The following is a 20,924-nucleotide window of genomic DNA, read 5'->3' on the forward strand; positions in this document are numbered from 1 at the left end:
ATTTCCCTATCATTTATTTCTGAAATTCAACAGTCTGACTATATGCTTATAAAATGATTTCATGAAAAAATTTCATCTTTTAGATCAAGCCTATCTCCTCTACTTCTTGAGCTTTTTCTGATTAACCCAGTGTATTTCCCAGCTTTCTTGGCTTCATGTCATTTGCAAATGTGATGAGTGAGCATGCTCTCCACTATCCAAATCACTAATAAGAACATGAAATGGGAGAGGACTGGGGGTGTGGACCTAAATCATAAACCAAAGACTTATCCAGTAGCTTAGCTCTGAGTAAGCTCCAGTAGTATCTCTTAATGAGATAACTTAAGAAAATTCCAGCTACAGGGGCACCTGGGTGGCTCAGTCGGTTAAGCATCTGACTCTTGATTTTGGCTCAGGTCATGATCTCAGGGTTCATGAGATGGAGCTCTCCATCGGGCTCCGCACTAACAGGGGTGCAAGCTGCTTGGGATTCTCTCTGTCCCTCTCCCTCTCCCACTCATGATCTCTTTCAAAATAAATGAACAAACATTAAAAAGAGAGAGAGAGAGAGAGAGAGAGAGAGAAAGAATTCCAGCTACATAAAATAGTGTACAAAGTGAGAAAGGGATGCCACCAGTTAAATTTGCATAGTTTGGGTATTGTGTTTAATCAAGTTATAAATCTGCCTGCATATTATTAATATGCAGCCCATACGTCTCTATTTTGTCCAGGGAATGATGAGTAACTACAATAGCATTCACCTACTAATTCATTGTAGTGTTTGCTTGACAATCAATGTCAAGTTGTCAAACAATCTGGTCTACAAGTCTACAGACCTTCCTTCTCTCATTTGAAATTGGATGGGTCCTTGCTTATTTTCATTCTTGCCATAAGTATAGCTCTCATGGTTCTTCAGGGATCTCCTTATTGTAAAGAATCTTACTACCCTGAAATGAATTCAAGTTTCTTCTTTCTGATGAATTACGTTTAATTATGTTTAAGTATTCCCTTAAGATCTTTTCATCCACCTTGGATTTTACATCTTACCAACAATCATTCCAGCCACATCTACCTGAAAGTCATTCTTCTTGACAGAAAAAATAGACAAAGCTGTCTCTACTCTGGGGCAGAACAAGGAAGAAGATAGGATTCTGGGGCAAATCCTAGGGCTTTTAGTCTGCTTTCCTCCTTCTTCTACTTGGCATATCAAGAACTCTGAGAAGCTCAAATAAATCGAACTTCCTGCAAATTCCCAGAAAGGTAATATTTAACCATAAACTCTACTAGCACTCCACTGTTCTTTTCCTTCTTTTAATTTCCACAGCACATATCATTTGTACCACTGTCAGCATTTTGTTGATTACCTATGCCTATTTTTCCAGTCCTGTTTTCAGCTGGCTTTGATCAGCCATGTCTACCAATGATGAAGTTACATTTAAATGATAAGATAGCAAAATAAGATTATGCTAAAATACACACTTCAAATGTTCTATGAGCATGAAAGCCAAACACCACAATTTTATCTAAAATAATGAGACTGCAACATTTTTCTTGCTTTTTCTCCTTTCCTCAAAAAAAAAATATTAACATGACTAGATCATAGGTTAGCCAGATGCTTTATAAATACCATTTTATTTAAAATACTATGATAATCCTGGGGCGCCTGGGTGGCTCAGTCAGCTAAGCATCTGACTTCGGCTCAGGTCATGATCTCACGGCTGTGGGTTCGAGCCCCTCACTGGTCTCTGTGCAGGCAGCTCAGAGCCTGGAGCCTGCTTCAGATTCTGGGTCTCCCTCTCTCTCTGCCCCTCCCCTGCTCACACTCTGTGTCTCTCTCCTTCAAAAATAAATAAACATTAAAAAAAAAAATTTTAAATACTATGATAATCCTATGAAGTATCACCATAAACTCATCTGATAACGTGAAAACTAAAACAAAATGATAAATCATTTGACTCAGTTCATAAAACTGAAAAATGGCAGAGTTGAGATTTGAACCCAAGCCTGTCTAACTCTAAAGATTATGTTTATCCCCCCAGCTTTATCACGCTTCTATTCACGTATCCTGTCAACTTAAAACACTTGAAAAGTAATGTGATTTTGATAACCAGATACTAGAAACATAGTAAGTGCTTACCGTCCCCATGCTGCTTGCTTCTGAAGACAACTCCAAGGACTTACTTCCATAGCAAAACTCACAGTGTCACTATAACCCAATGTTGACTTTTTAAACCTGCAATTTAAGGACGTACATGCACATGAAAAAGGCAAATTTTAAGTTGGTCCGTAAATCCAACCCTTGAAAAGAACATCAAATACATAGAAAATAATAAATGTAAGGGTATACACTGACAGAGGAGCTTTTGAGATTTCAAGATCTGCACACCCTAAGATAGGTCTCATGAAATTTTAAGTCTTTTTACTAATATATTAGCTTTTATCTACTGTTAAAGTTTATAAATTTGGAGAAGTCATATGACATAAATATTTGTGCTTCACTGATTTAAATATTTAAATTACCTAAAAACATCAACTACATTGTTCAAGCCTAAATTATTCATTCTTAGAAGAGCATTATTTTATGCATCTGCACAGGGCTTTACAACATATTTACACATAAACTATCTTATCTAATACTTAGCCCCATGAGGTAGCTATTATTTCCCTATGTTCTCTTTCCCACTTTTTTTCAAGTATCATTATTTAAAGGTGATAAATGACTTGCTCAAAGTTTTAAGAACATTTAACAACAACAAAAAGAGTTAAAATCAGAATATTAGTTTATTAGAATAGGCAATATTTATTTTTAAAAAAGTCCACTGTGCAGTAGAAGCATTTCATGATACAAAAATAAAGAAAAAGAATATTATTTTATTGACTATTTACCAACCCACATATCAGCAAAGAACACCAAAGGCACTATACCCTAAAATGAAATCCAAACAAATTAAGGACCATTACTCTATAACTAAAAGTAGTGCTGGGGCCTCCATTTCCTCCAGGTCTTTCCTGATTTTTTTTATTCATATGAAAAGAAATCATTCCATTTCACTACTAAGGTTATCATTTAAGAGGAATAAATATATTCTGACCAGATTTCAATCACAGGAAATATCTTTTTACATATTTATTATTTTAGACTTGTCTATATAACAGGTTAGAGAAAATCAATTATTAGTTGTAAAGCACAGTTAAGACTATCTAATGTTTTAAATCAATACATAGCTTTAAAATAAATAAAATACACTTAACAAATTTACATTTACCTCTGACACAGAAAGTGACTGCACCGTACCAAAATGTGCATACAGTGAACAGAAATAATTCCTATAAATACGAGGCTGATTGGTCCAAGCTGTGGGGGGAAAATGTATAAGGTTTAAATATTTAAGTTTAACAGAAATTAAATTGCCTTATAAGGAATGAGCCAATGGACTACTCTTTTGTGGAAACAAATTTTGTTGGGCAAAATAATTAGTCATTTGCATGAAGGAAAATTCATAAACTTGATACTGAAAGAATTTCAGCAATACTTACAACAAGGACATAGGACTTCATCTCATCAGCTTGCCTATCCAAACCCATGAATACAGAGCATAGCTATGCAATAAGCTAGGATAGCATACATCACAGTTAACCTCAGATGGCAAGTCTATGACCATCTGTCCCACCATTATAATTAAATGCAACTATGAATCACTATCTGAATGACCAGAAAGCACTATGCCAATCTGGGATGGTGCTTGTTGAGCACTTACTTTGTGTGAGGAAGTATGCCAAGAAAAAGATTATTTAAGAAAGTGGTACATAAAAAATTACAAGTATTTGTTTACTAAAATCAAAGTAATGCCTGGGTTATTGAGAACCCAACAAAATATTGTCAAAACTTATTTTTATAATCAGAAATTTATACGTCTCTCTAAATTAGGGTGGACAACATCAACTGCAGGGAAAGGTGGCAGTTAAAACTGTTCTTAGAAAACTGGTAAGGGTTTAAGACTCTGAAAAAAGGTTAAATATAATTTCATTACTTCATAGGTGAATTCTCCCTTCCTGAGAGTCTCTGCAATTACAATAATTGGTTATAATAATACTTTACATATTTGTTTTCAAAACATATTGTTATTCCTTTTCTTAACTGTTAACTCTTTAAATCTGAAAACTAGATTTCATTCTCCATTTTAAAAACTGTAAAATTTCACCAATACAAACAAGCTACTCTATAAATACATCTCTTGATATGAGTACACTGCTTAAATCTCTGAAAAATCCAAAAGAATAATAAGATATAACCATACTTGGAAAAATCAAATACTATTTTAGGATCTTTCTGTCAAATGCTATAAATAAATAAGCAGAGATTAAAAGAGTAATTAATTCTCATTTTTTATTAAATGTTACTATTATTGTTCACCCAATATTATCAATACAAACTCACTGTCACCTGAACAGATTATGTGTGAACAGGCCAGAAGTTAGCCTGCAATTTTGCTGTAATCAAGACTGATAACTGTAATTTAGCTAGAGGTCACGAAGAGAAGTCTTACCACTATGCCTGCGTTTTTTATTGCCAGTGGAAGCCCTAAAAGGCCAGTTCCAATATTTCCTTTAAGAAGATGCATAAGAGTTTGCACAAACCTGAAAAGTAAAAGTTGTAAGATTTAAACATTTTAGGAAAAAGCTAATAAAATCCACATGATCATTGTTTTAGCATTGGAAGGGAACCGAAAATTAATCTAGGCAAAGAATCAAATAGCATTCCACTCAACCAGAAGTTGAATTGGCCAGAGATCATATTTGGTTCAAGTCTTATCTTTGCCATTTAAAAGCAGAACATGGAAAATTATTATGGAGATTAAATTAGATATTTGAGTGAAAATATTTTTGTACATATTAAAGAAATACAGAAAAGGTAATTTTCTCCTAAGATTCTTTGCTGCTATGACATTCAGAACAATACCGAAGATTATATATGGCTAGGCTGATAAGACAAAGCAATTTATTGACACTGACTACTGTCATCATGGTATATGTGATCTATGATTATCAACCTAACAGGGGCTTAATTAAAAGAAAAATCACACAAGTTTTAAAACTATGCGTATCATCAGGTAAGATAAATACTAATTAACATTTAGACACTGAGTACTCCCTAAGGTATTTCACCTAAGTTTCCAGGAGGCATTTGAAGGAAGTCTCTTGACCAAGAAAAAATAAACTAGGAAGAATAGCCCAAATTTTAAACTTATAAAACAAACATGCTTGCCTAATTTTTTTTTTAGTTCATACTGTTCTTTTATGATCACTTAAAATGTAACTTTGCTTAACAGTTAAATTACTATTACCGTAAGAACTTACTCACATCTATTAATGATGACAAAATAACAAAAAAGGGTTCTAAAAGGTTCCACTGCTTTCTTACCACCACTTTGTTTCACATCATTAACTCAGCATAAAAAAAGTGTTTACTACCCTTAACCGCCTAATTCCTAACTCCTATTTCAGAAGCCACTGCTCTTAAAATTTCTATTCCTTTCAATCAGATCTCCCTTCTTGCAGGATGCATAGCATTTAACAAGTATTGCGACAATACATATCAATTGCAGCAATTCCCACACATGGCTCTGTATTTTAGATGTATTTCTTCTTCCCCAAACAGACTATAAACACCTTGAGGGTGGGGACAATATCTGACTCATCCGTGTGTCTTCTGTAGTATCTAGAAAAGTGCTTTACCTATAGATTACAAAATAGACCCTGAATGAAAAGAAAAGGACACATATAACCCGTAATACTTACGAAATACCCTCTTGATCATCAAGCTGGTAATGCTTCTGAACAGGCAGCAGCTCTTGCTCGTGCTCTTCATCTGATGTCCCATCAAAATTCTGCTCATTTATTAAGGGCCTCATTACATCCATATCTTTAAAAAGAAAAGCAAAGTGCTTCACTATGATTTTAAAAACTGAGTTAAAGTGGTAATAAATCAATTTTTAAAACAAGGACATACCGCTTGTACTCATCTTTACTATTTCCACTCTGACTTAATTCACATAAATACTTTTGAGTTTTAGTATATTTAAAAAACAACTGGACTTATTTGCTGGATATTCTGTTTGGACTAAGCAGTGCAGAGTGAAAAGCTTAAGTATTCAATGCAAAACTTTTTCTGCTTTGTCCACATGAGGTTTATAGCAAATGATCCCAGAACTATGAGATGAAAAAAAATGTAAATAATCAAATGATTTTGTGTCTCTTCTCTTCAAATCATATTATATCATAAATAGCAATCATATTTTTAAATACTTTAAGTTATAAAGCCATTCCAATTTTTAAAATTTAGTATCAAAATGTACTCTTATATCTAACAGTTTTTAGCATGACTGAGAATGACAACTCTAGAACAAGATTTTTTAAATAAAGTTTATTTATTTATTCTGAGAGAGAGGGAAAGACAGCATGTACATGCACACACAGGAGAGGCGGGAGAGAGAGGGAGAATTCCAAGCAGGCTCCATATGCTGTCAGCGCAGAGCCTGACGCAGGGCTGGAACTCACAGACCATGAGATTATGACCTGAGCTGAAATCAAGAGTCAGACACTTTGAGCCACCCAGATGCCCCTGAAGTATAGGATAGTTAAAAGAAATGAAAAGTTGCTTCCTTCAAATAAACACAATAAACCTATGAAACAGAGAACTGGGGTAACATAAATAATTTAGTTAGGAATGACGGTCATATAATTTTTTTAAGTTTTTTTATTTTGGAATAATTTAAAACTTACATTAAATTTGCAAGAATGGTACCAAAAAAAAAAAACCCTCATATGTATCCTTTCCAGACTTACCAATTTTTAACATTTTGCCATGTTTGCCTTTTGTTGCTCAAATGTTTATCACTTTTTATGAACTATCTGAGAGAAGGTTACATATATCAAAGCCCCTTACCCTAAAGTTAGCATGTATTCTCTAGGAACAAGAAGACGTTCTTGAATATTCACATTACAGTTATTAAACTCAGTTTAATATTGGTGCAATACTTTAAAGACATATATATAATTGGTAATATTAAATGCTTGCTGTCCGTCCTCTGCCAAAGTGTTCTCAATCATTCCTTGGCTGGAAGAAGTTCATTCTTTTGTGTATCACACTGTGTATCACAATGACACGTAGGACTTGAGAAAACACAAATTGATGTACCTCGCCCCAAAGCTTCTGATTCAGCAGGCCTGGGGTGAGTCTGAGAATATGCATTTCTAAGTTCCCAGGTGATTCTGAAGTTTCTGGTCTGGGAACCACACTTTGAGAACCACTGCTCTACTACATTCTCTAGGAAGAGCTCCTGGACACAGTATTTCCTAAGTTCTAGCATGCTTTAAACTGCTTTTCCACAGCCTTGCTATGAAGGACAGCTTGACAGAACACCTCTGGCTTACACTTTATATCTTTGAGTTTCTTGAAAATGCTGCTCCACTCTTGCCTTGCTTTATAGGCTACTCTAGAGAAGTCTGATGACAAACTAATTTTCTGAGCCATTACATACTTTGTCCCTTTTGCTTGAGGTCCTGAGGAATTTTTGCCTTTAAGATCTAATGGTTTTACTATGATATGTCTTCAGTCTAAGCATTTTGAGTCAATTTTCCCAGGGACACGGTGGGCTTTTTCGATTATGTAGATTTTGGCTTTCTTATTTCTGGACATTTTTCTTGGATTAATATCTGTTTAGTTCAAATATTTTGTTTTTCTTCTTTAGAGATTCCAATTATATGTCAAATCTCCTTTGCCTGTCTTCCATTTCAACCACTTTTTCTTTGACCCTTTTGATGTCTTTAACTCATTTAAATTCTTCTTTGAAATTCAATGACTCTATTAAATTTTCATTTCAATATGTTCTCCCTTGGACACCTTGTACTCTATTATTTATTTATGATTTTTCCTATTGCTAGGCATTTCATGGACAGGGATCCTAATTTGAAAGTAGTGCCTTCTGTTAGCAGGATGAAGTTCAGTTTATTTAATGGATGATGTTCACTGACTGGGGTTATAGGGAGCAACTGGTATCTTTCTGGTTCTCTTTCATTTCTGAAGGATATTTAGTCCCCTACCTGCCCCCCTGCCCCTTACTTCCTTCTTTTTTTTCACCTCCAGGTATCAGAGGGACATCTAGATTGCTCCTTTTATCTCCTTCTCCTCCAGAAGCAATGTTTTGCCAAGGTTACTATACTTCTAGACCTCCTAATCCCCTCTCCTCTTTTCCAGAGATTCTAAAGAACCCTCCCCACTTTCACTGCTTGCAGCAGCAACAGGTACTCTGAATTTTGCTGTTTATTTTTCTGCTTATAGAAAATTTGAGGTTTGTGGTATCTTGGTCTCCTACTAATGCTAAAAGAGTAACTTCATGAATGGTTTACGTGTGCTCCTTTTTGAATTAACAGGTTTTTAAGGGAGGACATGTAGAGAGACTAGGATTTAGGCAGCCTTCATTATCCCAGTACCAAATGGAACTCATTACAACAGTTTTTCATAAGAGTAAAGTTATACTTTAAGATACTGGAAGATGCGTTAGCTTTGTAATATATATTTTTGTAATACATTTTGAAATCAGGAAGTATGATCACGTTGTTCTTCTTTTTCAAGATTGTTTTGGGTATTGGGGATTTTTTTGTAATGAAAATAGTATGATATTAGCATAAAGCTAGGCTTATAGACCACTGAAACTAAATGGAGAACCCAGAAATAAATCTATGCATATATCGTCAACTGATCTTTGGCAATGGTGCCAGGAATACACAATGGGGAAAATCTCTTCAACAAATAGTCGTGGGAAAACTGAATATACACATGCACAAGAAGGAAAGTGGATCTTTATCTCAATCCATACACAAAAATCAATTTAAAATATATTAAAGACCTAAATACTTGAAAAAGCCTCAGACATTGGTTTTGGCAATGATTTCATGGATATGACACCAGAAGCACAGGCAACAAAAGCAAAAATAGGCAAGAGGGCCTACCTACATCAAATTAAAAAGCTTCTATACAAGAAAAGAAATAGTCAACATAGTGAAAAGCCAACCTACAGAATGGGAAAGAATATTTGCCAACTTTGCAAACTATATATTTGATAAAGGGCTAATTTCCACAATATATAAGAAACTCCTACAACTCAAGAGCAAAAAACCTAGAGATCAGATTAGTAAATTGGCTAAAGATTTGAACAAAGATGATACACAAATGGCCAATGGATTCATGAAAAGATGTTCAATGTCACTAATCATCAGAAAAATGAAAATTAAAACCACAATGAATGTCACTTTACACCTATTAGGGTGGTCATTATAAAAACAAATAAAAAGGTGGGGCACCGGGATGGCTTAGTAGGTTAAGCGTCCAACTCTTGATTTCAGCTCAAGCCATGATATCATGTTTCATTGGACTGACCTCCACATCGGGCTCTGTGCTGACAGCATGGAGCCTGATTGGGATTCTCTTCCTCTCGCTCTCTCTGTCTCTCTCTCTCTCCCTCCCCCTCTGCCCTCCCTGCTCATGCTCATTCTCTCTCTCAAAATAAACTTAAAAAAAAAAAAAGGCAACAAATATTGGTGAGGATGTGGCAAAACTGGAACCCTTCTACACAGTTGGTAGGAATGCAAAATGTTATAGTTGTGAAGGAAAACAGTACAGAGATTCCTCAAAAAATTAAAAACGGAATTACCATATGACTCAGTCCCACTTCTGAGAATTTACCCATAAGCACTGAAATCAGGAGCTTGAAGAGATGTTAATACTCCCGTGCTCAGGTTAGTGCTACTCACAACAGCCAGCATGTGGAAACATGCACTGACAGAGAAATGGATAAAGAAAATAGGATATATACACACAATGGAATATTATTTAGCCTTAAAAAAGAAATTCTTTAATATGCAAAACATGGGTGGACCTTGAAGACATTATGCTAAATGAAATAGGCTAGTCACAGTTCAAATACCACCCAATTCCACCTATTTATGGAATTTAAAATAGCCGAACTCATAGAAACAAAGACGAGAGTGGTAGTTGCCAGCCAGTGTGGAGGGGAAAACAGGGAGTTGCTAACCAACATGTATGAAATTTCAGTTATGCAAGGTAAGTGAGTTCTAGAGACCTGACATGCAACATTGTGCCTATGGATTACAATACTATACTGTACACTTAAAAATCTGTTAAGAAGACAGATCTCATGGTAAATGTTTATATAACATAATTAAAAAAAAAGATATTGGAAAGTGCTTGAAAATAGCCTACTCTTCAGTAATTTAAATATTCCTCCTCTAATAATGTTACTAGTATGTGTAAAATAAGATCAATGAATTAGTAAACATTCTAAACGCATAGAATCTAAATTAATGAGGATTTTCTATGATAGGAATTCCCTAACTTTGCCTTTGGGTAGTTTTTCTAACCCTTCAATCTTCAGGACATTCTCCACAGACTATTTTGCAGGATTTCCTAGTTTCTTGTTCTTCAGTATCAAAAGTGGCTCAGCTTAAACCTGTGCACCGTGAAAATTTAAGTAAATTGTTTCTCAGTATTAGAGAGCTAATGCTGGGATACCTACCACATCACTTTACTCTGATATCTATTAATATTATAAACTATGTTCATCATTTGTTTGAACAGATCCTATATCTTTTCTGTTATACTCTATACAAAGTAAATTAACACTTTATCTTGTAAAACCACGGTATTAGTTTGTTAGGGCTGCTATAACAAGGTACTACACAGTGGGTGGCTTAAAAAAACAGAAATTTATTATCAATTCTGGAGGCTAGAAGTCTGAAATCAAGGTGTTGGCATGGCTGGTTCCTACTGAGGGCTAGGAGAGAGGGATCTGTTCCAGGCTGTTCTTCTTGGCTTATAGATGGCTATCTTCAAGTTCACAGGGTATTTTCCCTGTATGCATGTCTGTGTCCTAATTTCCCCTTATTATAAGGATACAAGTCATACTGGATTAGTGGACCACCCTACTCCAGTGTGGCCTTTATCTTAACTAATTACATTTACAATGATCCTATTGCCAAGTAAGGTCACATTCTGTGGTACTAAAGGGTTAGGACTTCAATATATGAATTTAATTGACAACAATCATCATTATTCACTGCATTATCTTTAAACAGAAACGTGTTAATATTTTCATTCTAAAATTTACTCCATTGCTCTTGCTGACTCTTAAGTTCATTTGCATTTTTATTCATTCAGCTATTCAAATTGTCATTATTTGAACTAATTTCTTTCTGCCATAGGATGTACTATACATTTTGTGCATTACTAAATACACTATTTAAGTTCTCTATAAAGACAGTTATCACTGCCAATATTTCAAACACTGAACAATCTATTATTTGAAGCATACCTCCCAAGAGATCATAGCAGCCAGCATGCCTGTCAGAAAAAAAGTCAGAAAAAAAAAGTTTTCTCACAACTTGTAAGTTTACTTTTAATGGTATCATCAGATCACTTATTTTTAGTATCTTTTAGTTAAACCTGAATATCTAGAGTTGTTAATATAATCCATAAGTACTCTACTAGTTCTATCATTCACAGAATCAAGTTTTTAAAATAGGATTACAATGTACAGTCAAATTCCCAACTAAAAGTTAGTTGGGCTCACAATTAGTCTTAACAAATTTATACTGCATAGCAACTGTCTTATTTAATTTTGTTTAACACTGTAATGCCTTGTAGTTTAAACTTTTCCCTCATTCTTAAATTCATTATTTCTCAATTTTATGTGGTCTAGGAAACATTAAATATGAGTTACTGTGAAAATAACTTTTCATATATATTTCTTTGCTTTAAATCCATTTGTCTGAACCCTCACCTTTAAAACCTTAATAAAAATTTAATTATCTCAGGAAGCTTCTCAAATAACAGTGAGATTAAAAAGAGCTATTTTTTTAAATCTGAAACTATTTGAGATAAAATTATTCTTAACAGTGTTAGCAATTTAAGAAGTACACGTTTCTAAATTGTTTCTCATCTATCATTAAGGCAATATGACACATATTATTAGTTAAATAACCATATGCTTAAACGTATTTTTAAAAGCTACGCTTAAAAATATAACTCCCTAAGACCTTCTCTGCAGTTTTAGCCTGTATTATTTAGGTAACATTACATAGTAAGAAATATGTATTTGTTAAACTAAGTAAACTAAGAGTAGGTGAAGCAGTCAGGTTTTAGGGCCGATTACATTATCATGATTTTGAATCATGATTTGTTTGTATGAAGTTTGAAAGATACAAGATAGTTACTGAATCTAAAGCACACATTAAAATGCCTTCTGATTGAATGTGCTCATAAAAGAGGTTGCAATCCTTTTTAATTCAGTTTCACAAATATTAACACCCAATATGTGTCGGTATTACTAGATGCTGGGAATTAAGCAATTACTAAAACTAACAAAAATTCTTGCCCTCATGGAGCTCAAATTCTAGTGAAGGAAAGAGACAATAAATAAGTAAAATAGAGAGTATGCTAGTGTTAAATGTTAAGAAGGAAAATAGGGATTGGGAGGGACAGTCTATGGTTTTAGATAGGACAGCCGAATTAGGCCTCACTGAGAAAGTAGGGTTTTAAAGAAGAACTGAAGGAGGACGGGGCGGTGAACAATGTGGTTATCTGGGGGAAGAGCAATTAGGCAGTGGAAACAGCAAAGACAAAGTCTCTGAGGATGCAGAGAGCCTGGTGTGTTCAGGAGAAGGAGGCCAGAGTGAGCAGAGAGGGCAGAGCAAGGGGGGAGTAAGCGAGATCAGAGGTAACAGAGGTAGCAGATGCTACACAGCCTTGCAGACCATCCTGAGTGGCATGAAAGCCACCTAAAGCAGCGTTGTACAACAGAAATATAACATGAGCCACAAACATAATTTAAATGTTCTAGTACTCACATTTTTGAAAAAGGAAACTAACAGGCAAAATTAATTTTAATAATATATCTTATGTAAGCCAATATATTCAAAATACTATCATTGAAAATGTAATCAACAAAAAAAATTACTAACAAGATACTTTACATTTTATTTTTCATACTAAGTCTTGGAAATCCAGTGTGCATTTTACACGTACATCATATTTTAATTTAGACAAACAACATTTCAAATATACGTACGGCTGCAGATTATCACACTGGACAACACAGCAACAGAGTTTGGTGCAGGGGAGTGACCTGATCTGATTTATACTTTAACCAGGGTTCCTGTGGGCCTACCTTCTCACGTGTAAAATGAGAGCAGTAACTTCTCCCTCACAGGGGTTTTATGGTAATGAAATGAGGTAACATTTATGAAGCACAGAGCCTAGTTCTTGGCACAGAGGTAGTCAGTAAACACTAGTGTTCCTCCCCTTCCTACACAATGATATATTAGAAGCAAATCATGCTGCACAGGATTTTAAATGTAAATTTCTGACAAGAAATTTATTAATTAATTTACTATCAACAATTAATAATTTTGAGCATTTATGAGGTGCAAACTGTGTGTAGCCAAAATGTGTTATGCTGGCCAGAAGGAAATAGAGACTAGCAGAAGAAACAAGTACTTAAAAACCTAACACAGTCACGGTAAACGCTTTAACAAAGTTAAGAAAGGTATGGAATAAAATCAGAACACTCAAACAACATAATTAAAAGTTACAAAATTACAATTTATATTATAATTTACTATTATTTGCCAATGTCCTGCTGTAATTTTTGGCCAAGTACTGAACTGGACAGTTCTAAAAAGTGCTATGTGATTACTCTAGGTAAGAGTTAACAATGTCTTATAAAATAAAACACTACTAAGCAATGGATAGCAAACTACCTAAACACAGTTATTTCTATTTACAAATGGAAAAACCATATGAATAAGAAACACCAGCTTCATTCAATATTATATTATATTTATATTTATAATTTATATTTTATATTTATATTTTATTTATAATTTATATTTTATATTTATATTTTATTTATAATTTATATTTTATATTTATATTTATATTATATTTATTTATTATATTTATTTTATATTTTGTTTTATATTTATATTTATTTATATTTTATATATTTAATTTATATTTATATTTATATTATATATTATAATTTATATTTATATTTATATATAAATTTATTTTATATTTATATTATATATTATATTATATTTTATACTTATATTTATATTTATATATTTTATATTTATATTATAATTTACTATTATTTACCAATGTCCTGCTGTAATTTTTGGCCAAGTACTGAACTGGACAGTTCTAAAAAGTGCTATGTGATTACTCTAGGTAAGAGTTAACAATGCCTTATAAAATAAAACACTACTAAGCAATGGATAGCAAACTACCTAAACACAGTTATTTCTATTTACAAATGGAAAAACCACATGAATAAGAAACACCAGCTTCATTCAATATTATACACGATACATAACATACCGTATGTATACATGAATAGGGCAGAAAATTGGAACATTCTTAAATTAGGCAGTACTTGTATGATCTTTTATACTGCCCAGACAATTGTTTCAACCTCAATTTCTTAACCTAAAAATCGACCTAAATTTCTAGTTGTAGTCAGAATTAAAGAAAATCACATTAATTTACCAATATATCTTGAAACCTTAAAAATGTTTATCCTTTCACCTAGTAATTCCAGTTCTGACAAGCCAGTATATAGAAAAAAAGGATTTCTGCACAAAGATGTTGAATGAAACATTATTTATGTTGAAAATTTGGAAACAACCTAAATGTGCAACAATCAGGAAATTGCTAAATTAACTACAGGACCTCCACTTTATAAAGCATTACACTGACATTAAATTATAGTTTTGAAGTCTAAGTAAAACAGGGAAAAGTATATCATGCTGAGTGTGAAAAAGCTGGATAATCACAGTATGAATTCAATGATGTTTTAAAAAGTTAATTTAAAATGAAAGCAAGGAAACACATCAAAAATGGGGAATAAGTTAAGGATAGAGATGGCCAATGGGATCATGAGTACTTTTTACTGTCTTCCTCTGGAAAATGTAGAAAAAAAATAAGAAGAGAGTAATAAACTAGCATTACTTTTATAATAGCAAAATAAATCACTTTTATTTTGACAAAGGACAAACTAAAAATAGAAATAACTTCTTTTAATATAACATAATGTGGTCTTCTAAATCTATAAACTACTATCTATGCAATATGGGAATAGTAACTGTCTTACTCATTTCTGAAGTGGTGAAAATATGCACAGCAAGAAATCTTCCAGAGTTCTCCATTGCCTATGAAATGTAGACCTTAAGCTGTACAAATGGCTACTAACATACCTTAAGAAAATCTGTGTCTTTACATCTCTACCAGTGCCTTTTACATAGCCATCCAATTTTTAAAATCTGGTCATTGTAGAAAATAATATTTTGTCATTGTAGAACATCAGAAAATATATACATAAGCAATATTTTTAAATTAAAATTACCTCACTAGCCAGAAACAACCACTCGTAACATTTTAGAGTGCAAATACATGCAGTCACTCCTGTATGTTCTCCTTCAGTCCCATGGCTTTTAATACCATCTAAATGCTGATGACTTCCAAATTTGTATCTCCAGACCAGATCTCTCACTAGGTCTAGACATAAATCTAATTGCCTACTTACTTAACATCTGCTTGAGTATCCTCACAACATGGCAGCTGGCTTCCCCCCAAGTGAATGATCCAGGAAAGAGAGAGCAAGGCACAATGCCTTTTCAGACCTGGCTTGGAAGTCACATATTATCACTTCCACCATCATCTGTCTGTTGGAAGCAAGTTAGTAAATCCAATCCACACTCCAAGAGAAGGAAATTAAGTCCTCCTCTTGAAGAGACAAACATCAAAGAATCTGGAGACATTCTATAAAACCACCATAACATCTGAGTTGATGGCAATTTCATTCTTCCAAATACTCAGATCCCTGGAGTCATTCCTGTTTCCTGTTTCACTCTCAACCTTCATCTAATCTGTTAGGAAATCATTCTGCTTATACTTTCGAGTATATCCAGAGTGTAACCATTTCTCTCCAAGCCCACGGCTACAACCATACTTCTAGAAAGGACATATCCATCTCTTTCCTGAATTTCAGAAAAGAAGAGTGAGATCAAGCCCCACGTCCACACTGGGAGTACGGAGCTTGCTTGGGATTCTCTCTCTCCTCTCTCTCTGCCCCTCCTCCATGCACACACACACCCTCTCTTTCTCAAAATAAATAAATAAACATTTAAAACATGTATGTGGCAAACATCGTCCCATATTACTTTTAATGACCTATTCAGTATATGGCTATATTGCAATTTACCCAAACAATTTCCTTTAATTGGACATTTAGATAGTTACCAGATTTTCTCAACTATAAATAACGTAGTGAACATTTCCTGACATAAGTATTTGTTACATGACTTATTTCTCTGGGAAATATTTCTAGAAGTAAAATTGCTGGGTCAAAGGATATGTGCATTTTTAACGATAATTACATTACACTGTTCTTACCATCAACGCATGAGAATGCCCATTTCCCCACATCCTAAGAGGCGTTATTAGTGAATTTAAAACAGACAAACTGGGTTTGTATCTGGGTTATGCCTTTAATTAACTTAAAATTACTGTATCTATAAAATGGGGATAGTAATAGCATCTACCTCACCCAATTGTCTTGAAGATTAAAGGAAACAGTGCGTATGTATAGCACTTAGCACACGGCTTGACACAAAGTAAACAATCAATAAAATGCTAAGTTTTTCTACCATTATTAGGACTTGAAAGAAATCACTTGCAAAGTGCCCTGCCCATTATTACAGGAACACCAACCTATTAATTACTATAATGAAGTGCTTCTTTAAAGCTCAACTTAAAAAAAAAAAAATCATTCAGCATCGAATTAAAACTATTCCTAAATATAATTCGTACAACTACAGGAAACAATGACAAGACTACCCCGACCCTTGCTTTTGTTTTCCTTGTGACAGCAGGAAACCATAAACAGTGTTGTACTTGCCCTGTCGCCAAGGAGATAAGAGACCAGAGGAAAACAGGAAAACAAACTTTGGCAATCCAGCTGGCTACAGGTCTCTCCTGTCCAGTTAGGTGAACTCGGCGCGCTCGCCACTCCTCGGTGGCACCCGGTAAATTAAGGATTCACCAAGGACTCAGAACGGGGCTGCTGCGATCGCAAAGCCTTAAAGCATCGCTGGGGGAGACGCGGAGATTCACCGCGCAGGCTCTCGCTTGCCATTGACGTGTTTACACAACGCAGCCCACCCCCAACGCGCGCGCGCGCGCGCGCACACACACACACACACACACACAAACACATATACCCACACACGCACGCCCATTTGACGCCCTTGGTAGGCCGGGCTTTTCGCCGGCCCAGCTCTCCGGTCAGACAACCCGCTCCTGCGCCGGTGCCATCCCGGGGTCAGTCACCTCCCCGAGCCTCAGCTCATCCCACGTTCCACGGAGGTTTGCCCTGCCGGGTTTTCAATTCATACCCGTGCCAGACCCATGACCCCAAGAGCCCCCGACCATTCCAGGAAAGCCACCCGCGACTCTCCAGGGCCACGCGCGTGCGGATGAACGGCAGCCGCGGCCCGGCGCCAGCTCCCGCCTCCCCGGCCGAGGCCAAGCGCCGGCCCGGAGCCCGGGCGCATCCCGAGGGCACGCGGCCTCCGCCCCCGCCGGCACGCAGCACCCACCGAGCTCCTCGCGCCCCGCCGCCTCGGCCGCCGCCGGCGCCGCCGCTTCCATCTCTCGGGGGTCTCCAGGACGCCGCTCCCCCGCCGCTGCGTGGCCGGAGACAGGCGGAGGCCTTCCCGGCCGAGCGCGACCCACGCCCAGCGCCCGCCTCCCGGCCCCCAGGACCCCACCCGCGCGGCGGGGAGCATGCGCAGTGACGCTGCCCGGCCCGCCGCGGTGCTGGCGCGCGAGGGGCCGTCCTGGGGCTCGCCCCGCGCTGCGGACGAGCGGCGCTGGCGGGGGAAGACGCGAGGGAGCGGAGACCAGGCGGAAGAGGGCGGTATAACGGGACACAAGGGGCGGTTTGGAGGTCACTGGCATGGGAGCTCAGAGCTGGCGGGGACCCAGGCCTGTAGTTCCCTGGAGGACTTAAAAGGTGACCACGAACTTAAATTTGAAGGGCCCATCTAATTTGCAAGGCTTCAGCATTCTGTAAGGCACCAGAGAGAATGCAGAGTAGGAGGGGATTGTCCCCTCTCCATGCTGGAGTTCTGACTTATTCCTTGGTTATCCGTCTTCCTATGCCCCTGTTTAGAGATTCAGGATGCACTCAATCTTAGGATTTAATTTAGTCAAATAGTTTCACTTTAAGGATTTTTCAGTGCCCTCCAAAAATATTTGGCGTTAATCTCACGGCTGAAAGAAAATTAAGGTTAAGAATAATTGTACTGATGTGTCAGACACTCTTAAGCACTATTCATAATTCTGATGACAATCCTGTGAGATAATTCTAATGTTTATATCCGTTTTACTGATGAGGGAACTAAGGCCCACAAAGCTAAGTAACTTGTACAAGGACAGGAAACTAATAAATGGCAAAGATGGAATTCTATCTGCAGTCAGAGCTGGGGCTCTCCACCAGTATACAAAGCTGACCTCTCAGGTGCGTACCAATTAATATTTGATCAATCAATAGATGAAGCCAGCTTTTGGTTTGAAAGGAAAATATTTTAATTTTGAAATCGCTTTCATTATCTTTCACTTCATCTTTCTTTAAATTCAGGACACTAGACACTTTTGGTCTTCTCCATTTCAGTGTGGTCTTTTTAGGAAAGCCTTTTTCTGAGAGGTGTCTAGGTTCTAGGACCACTGTTATAGCTACACGGTGGTGGTGTTAAATATTTTTAATTCTGAGGTTATAAAAGTACACAGCTGCATAATATCTATATCTCTCCTCCTGTTGCATCCTTTGTAGGTTTTACTAGTGAAAATGACAGTTTGCCAAAACCATTTATTTTACTACATATCTACCCCCAATCACTCACACACATACGCCTGCAAACCCCGAAGAAAGGTTTGATTTGAAATGTCCCTGACAAGTAACAAAGATGTATGGGAAGGGAGAGAGAGAAGAATTCCATTCTAGGTCATAGCTAGAGGAATAGTCTCTCATCTGCATTGATGGAGCACTAGGTTAGAAATCAGTGGGAGAGAAAATAGGCATCAGACTGGTGATTGCCCAGAAAACCATCCATTGTAATGAGAATACTTGGGGCAGTGTTGTGAAAGAGGAACATTAGTCTTTGAGTGTTAAAAGGGATCAAAGCCATTGTCCTCTAATCTCAGCATCAGGAAAGCAGATCTGGCAGTGCGGAAAGAAAAAAGGCTTGATCTGTGATACAGGCCTGGGCTTCTTTGGAGAAGCCTGGGCTGAGGCAGGCAGCCAGACTCAGTATCTTTGCAAAGTGATGTGGAGATAAGCCAAATGATAGGGATGATAATAAGATTCGAGAGAATTATGGTTTTCACATACCATTACTTGAAGAGATACTTGCTGTCACTTCTGCTCCAGGCCTTATAATTTGGAAGAGGTTATGGGGAAAAACTGTATCAGGATAAAGACATAAAGAATGTAACCATTTGAATGGCAACCCTGGCAATTCCTTTCTTTCCTGTTTTGAACTTCCTGGATTATATCCCAATTATTTCCTCCTTTGTAACCATGGAACTTTGTTTATGTCTCTGTTGTAAGTCTTCTCCCCTTATATTATAATTGCTTGAGTCTCATGCTATGCTGTGAACCCCTGCTGGGGAGAAGCTATATCTTTGTGTCTTTTTCTCAGCAGGGCCTGGCAGAGGGCCCTGCGTGTAGTACTCATGTAGGACTAGGTGTGGCAAGTTGTGGACTAGAGCCTCATAGATACGTGAAAGAAAATATTTAGAAATAGTTAAGGGGCGCGTGGGTGGCTGAGTCGGTTGAGCATCCGACTTCGGCTCAGGTCATGATCTCGCAGTTCATGAGTTCGAGCCCCACATCGGGCTCTGTGCTGACATCTCAGAGCCTGGAACCTGCTTTGGATTCTGTGTCTCCCTCTCTCTCTACCCCTCCCCGGCTTGTACTCTCTCAAAAATAAATAAACATTAAAAAAAGTTAATAAAAAAATGAAATAGTTAATGTATCCAAACACATTTATGGAGCAATTTCCATGTGCCAGGGGTGTACTAGATGCAGGGGCTATAAAGGCAAACAATACTCGTATAGTCCCTGCCATCATGGAGTTCATCGTCTAGTGCAAAAGCATGCAAAAGAAAAGAACTATGCAAAATACTATGTAATTACATTGTTGGTGAAAAAAATAAGGTGTTGTTGAGGAACCTACCTTAGATTGTGTAGGCAGGACAGTGTTGTCTGAGAACATTTAAGCTGACACCTCATGGTAAGAAGGAATCAGCTCGGGGTATGTAGGGAGAAGAGCCGTTCAGGCAGCAAGAACAGCTTTCCCCATTTTATAGATGAAGAAATGGTGTGTTTTTGATATGCTGATGTATACCAAGGAACATCTAGATAGTGGTGTCTATTATACAGCAGTTGGATCTGTAAAGTTTCTTCATATGTAAAATAATTTTACCAACCTCACACGTTGTTGTGAAGATTCAGTGAGATAACGTGTATAAAGCACTGTGCCTGGGTGACTCAATCCATTAAGTGTCTGACTCTTGATCTCAGCTCAGGTCTTGAGCTCAGGATCATGAGTTCAAATCCCACATTGGACTCTGCACTGAGCATGAAGCCTACTTAAAAAAAAAAAAGTTTATAAAGCATTAATACTTGTCTAGTTCGTAGAAAGCATCAAATAGTTACTAAGCCTATTACTTAGGAATGCTTTGTTGTAATGGAGAAAGAGGCCAATTCAAACTAGCTTGAGCCAAAAGGAGAATTTAATGAGGA

The 20,924-nt window shown here is 36.6% G+C and overlaps 1 protein-coding gene across 2 annotated transcripts in view; it reads right to left on the minus strand.

Moving 5' to 3' along the window:
• Positions 1-17,894, minus strand: part of SLC36A4 (solute carrier family 36 member 4) — a 50,749-nt gene extending 32,855 nt beyond the window's left edge. Inside the window, exons 1-5 of one of the 2 annotated variants that reach the window (XM_060605385.3) lie at positions 17,716-17,894; positions 5,779-5,902; positions 4,527-4,617; positions 3,246-3,334; positions 2,117-2,212 (exon numbers count right to left, since the gene is read on the minus strand). In XM_060605385.3, the coding sequence (XP_060461368.2) occupies positions 2,117-2,212; positions 3,246-3,334; positions 4,527-4,617; positions 5,779-5,902; positions 17,716-17,767 (452 nt within the window). In that variant the 5' untranslated portion in view covers positions 17,768-17,894. Of the gene's footprint in view, positions 1-2,116; positions 2,213-3,245; positions 3,335-4,526; positions 4,618-5,778; positions 5,903-17,715 lie in introns of those variants that run through there. The other variant, XM_078433001.2, reaches the window with a different exon arrangement.
• Positions 17,895-20,924: the final 3,030 nt, after the last annotated feature.

Source organism: Panthera onca, chromosome D1 (genome assembly GCF_046562875.1).
Source record: "Panthera onca isolate mPanOnc1 chromosome D1, mPanOnc1 haplotype 2, whole genome shotgun sequence".
NCBI lineage: Eukaryota > Metazoa > Chordata > Mammalia > Carnivora > Felidae > Panthera > Panthera onca.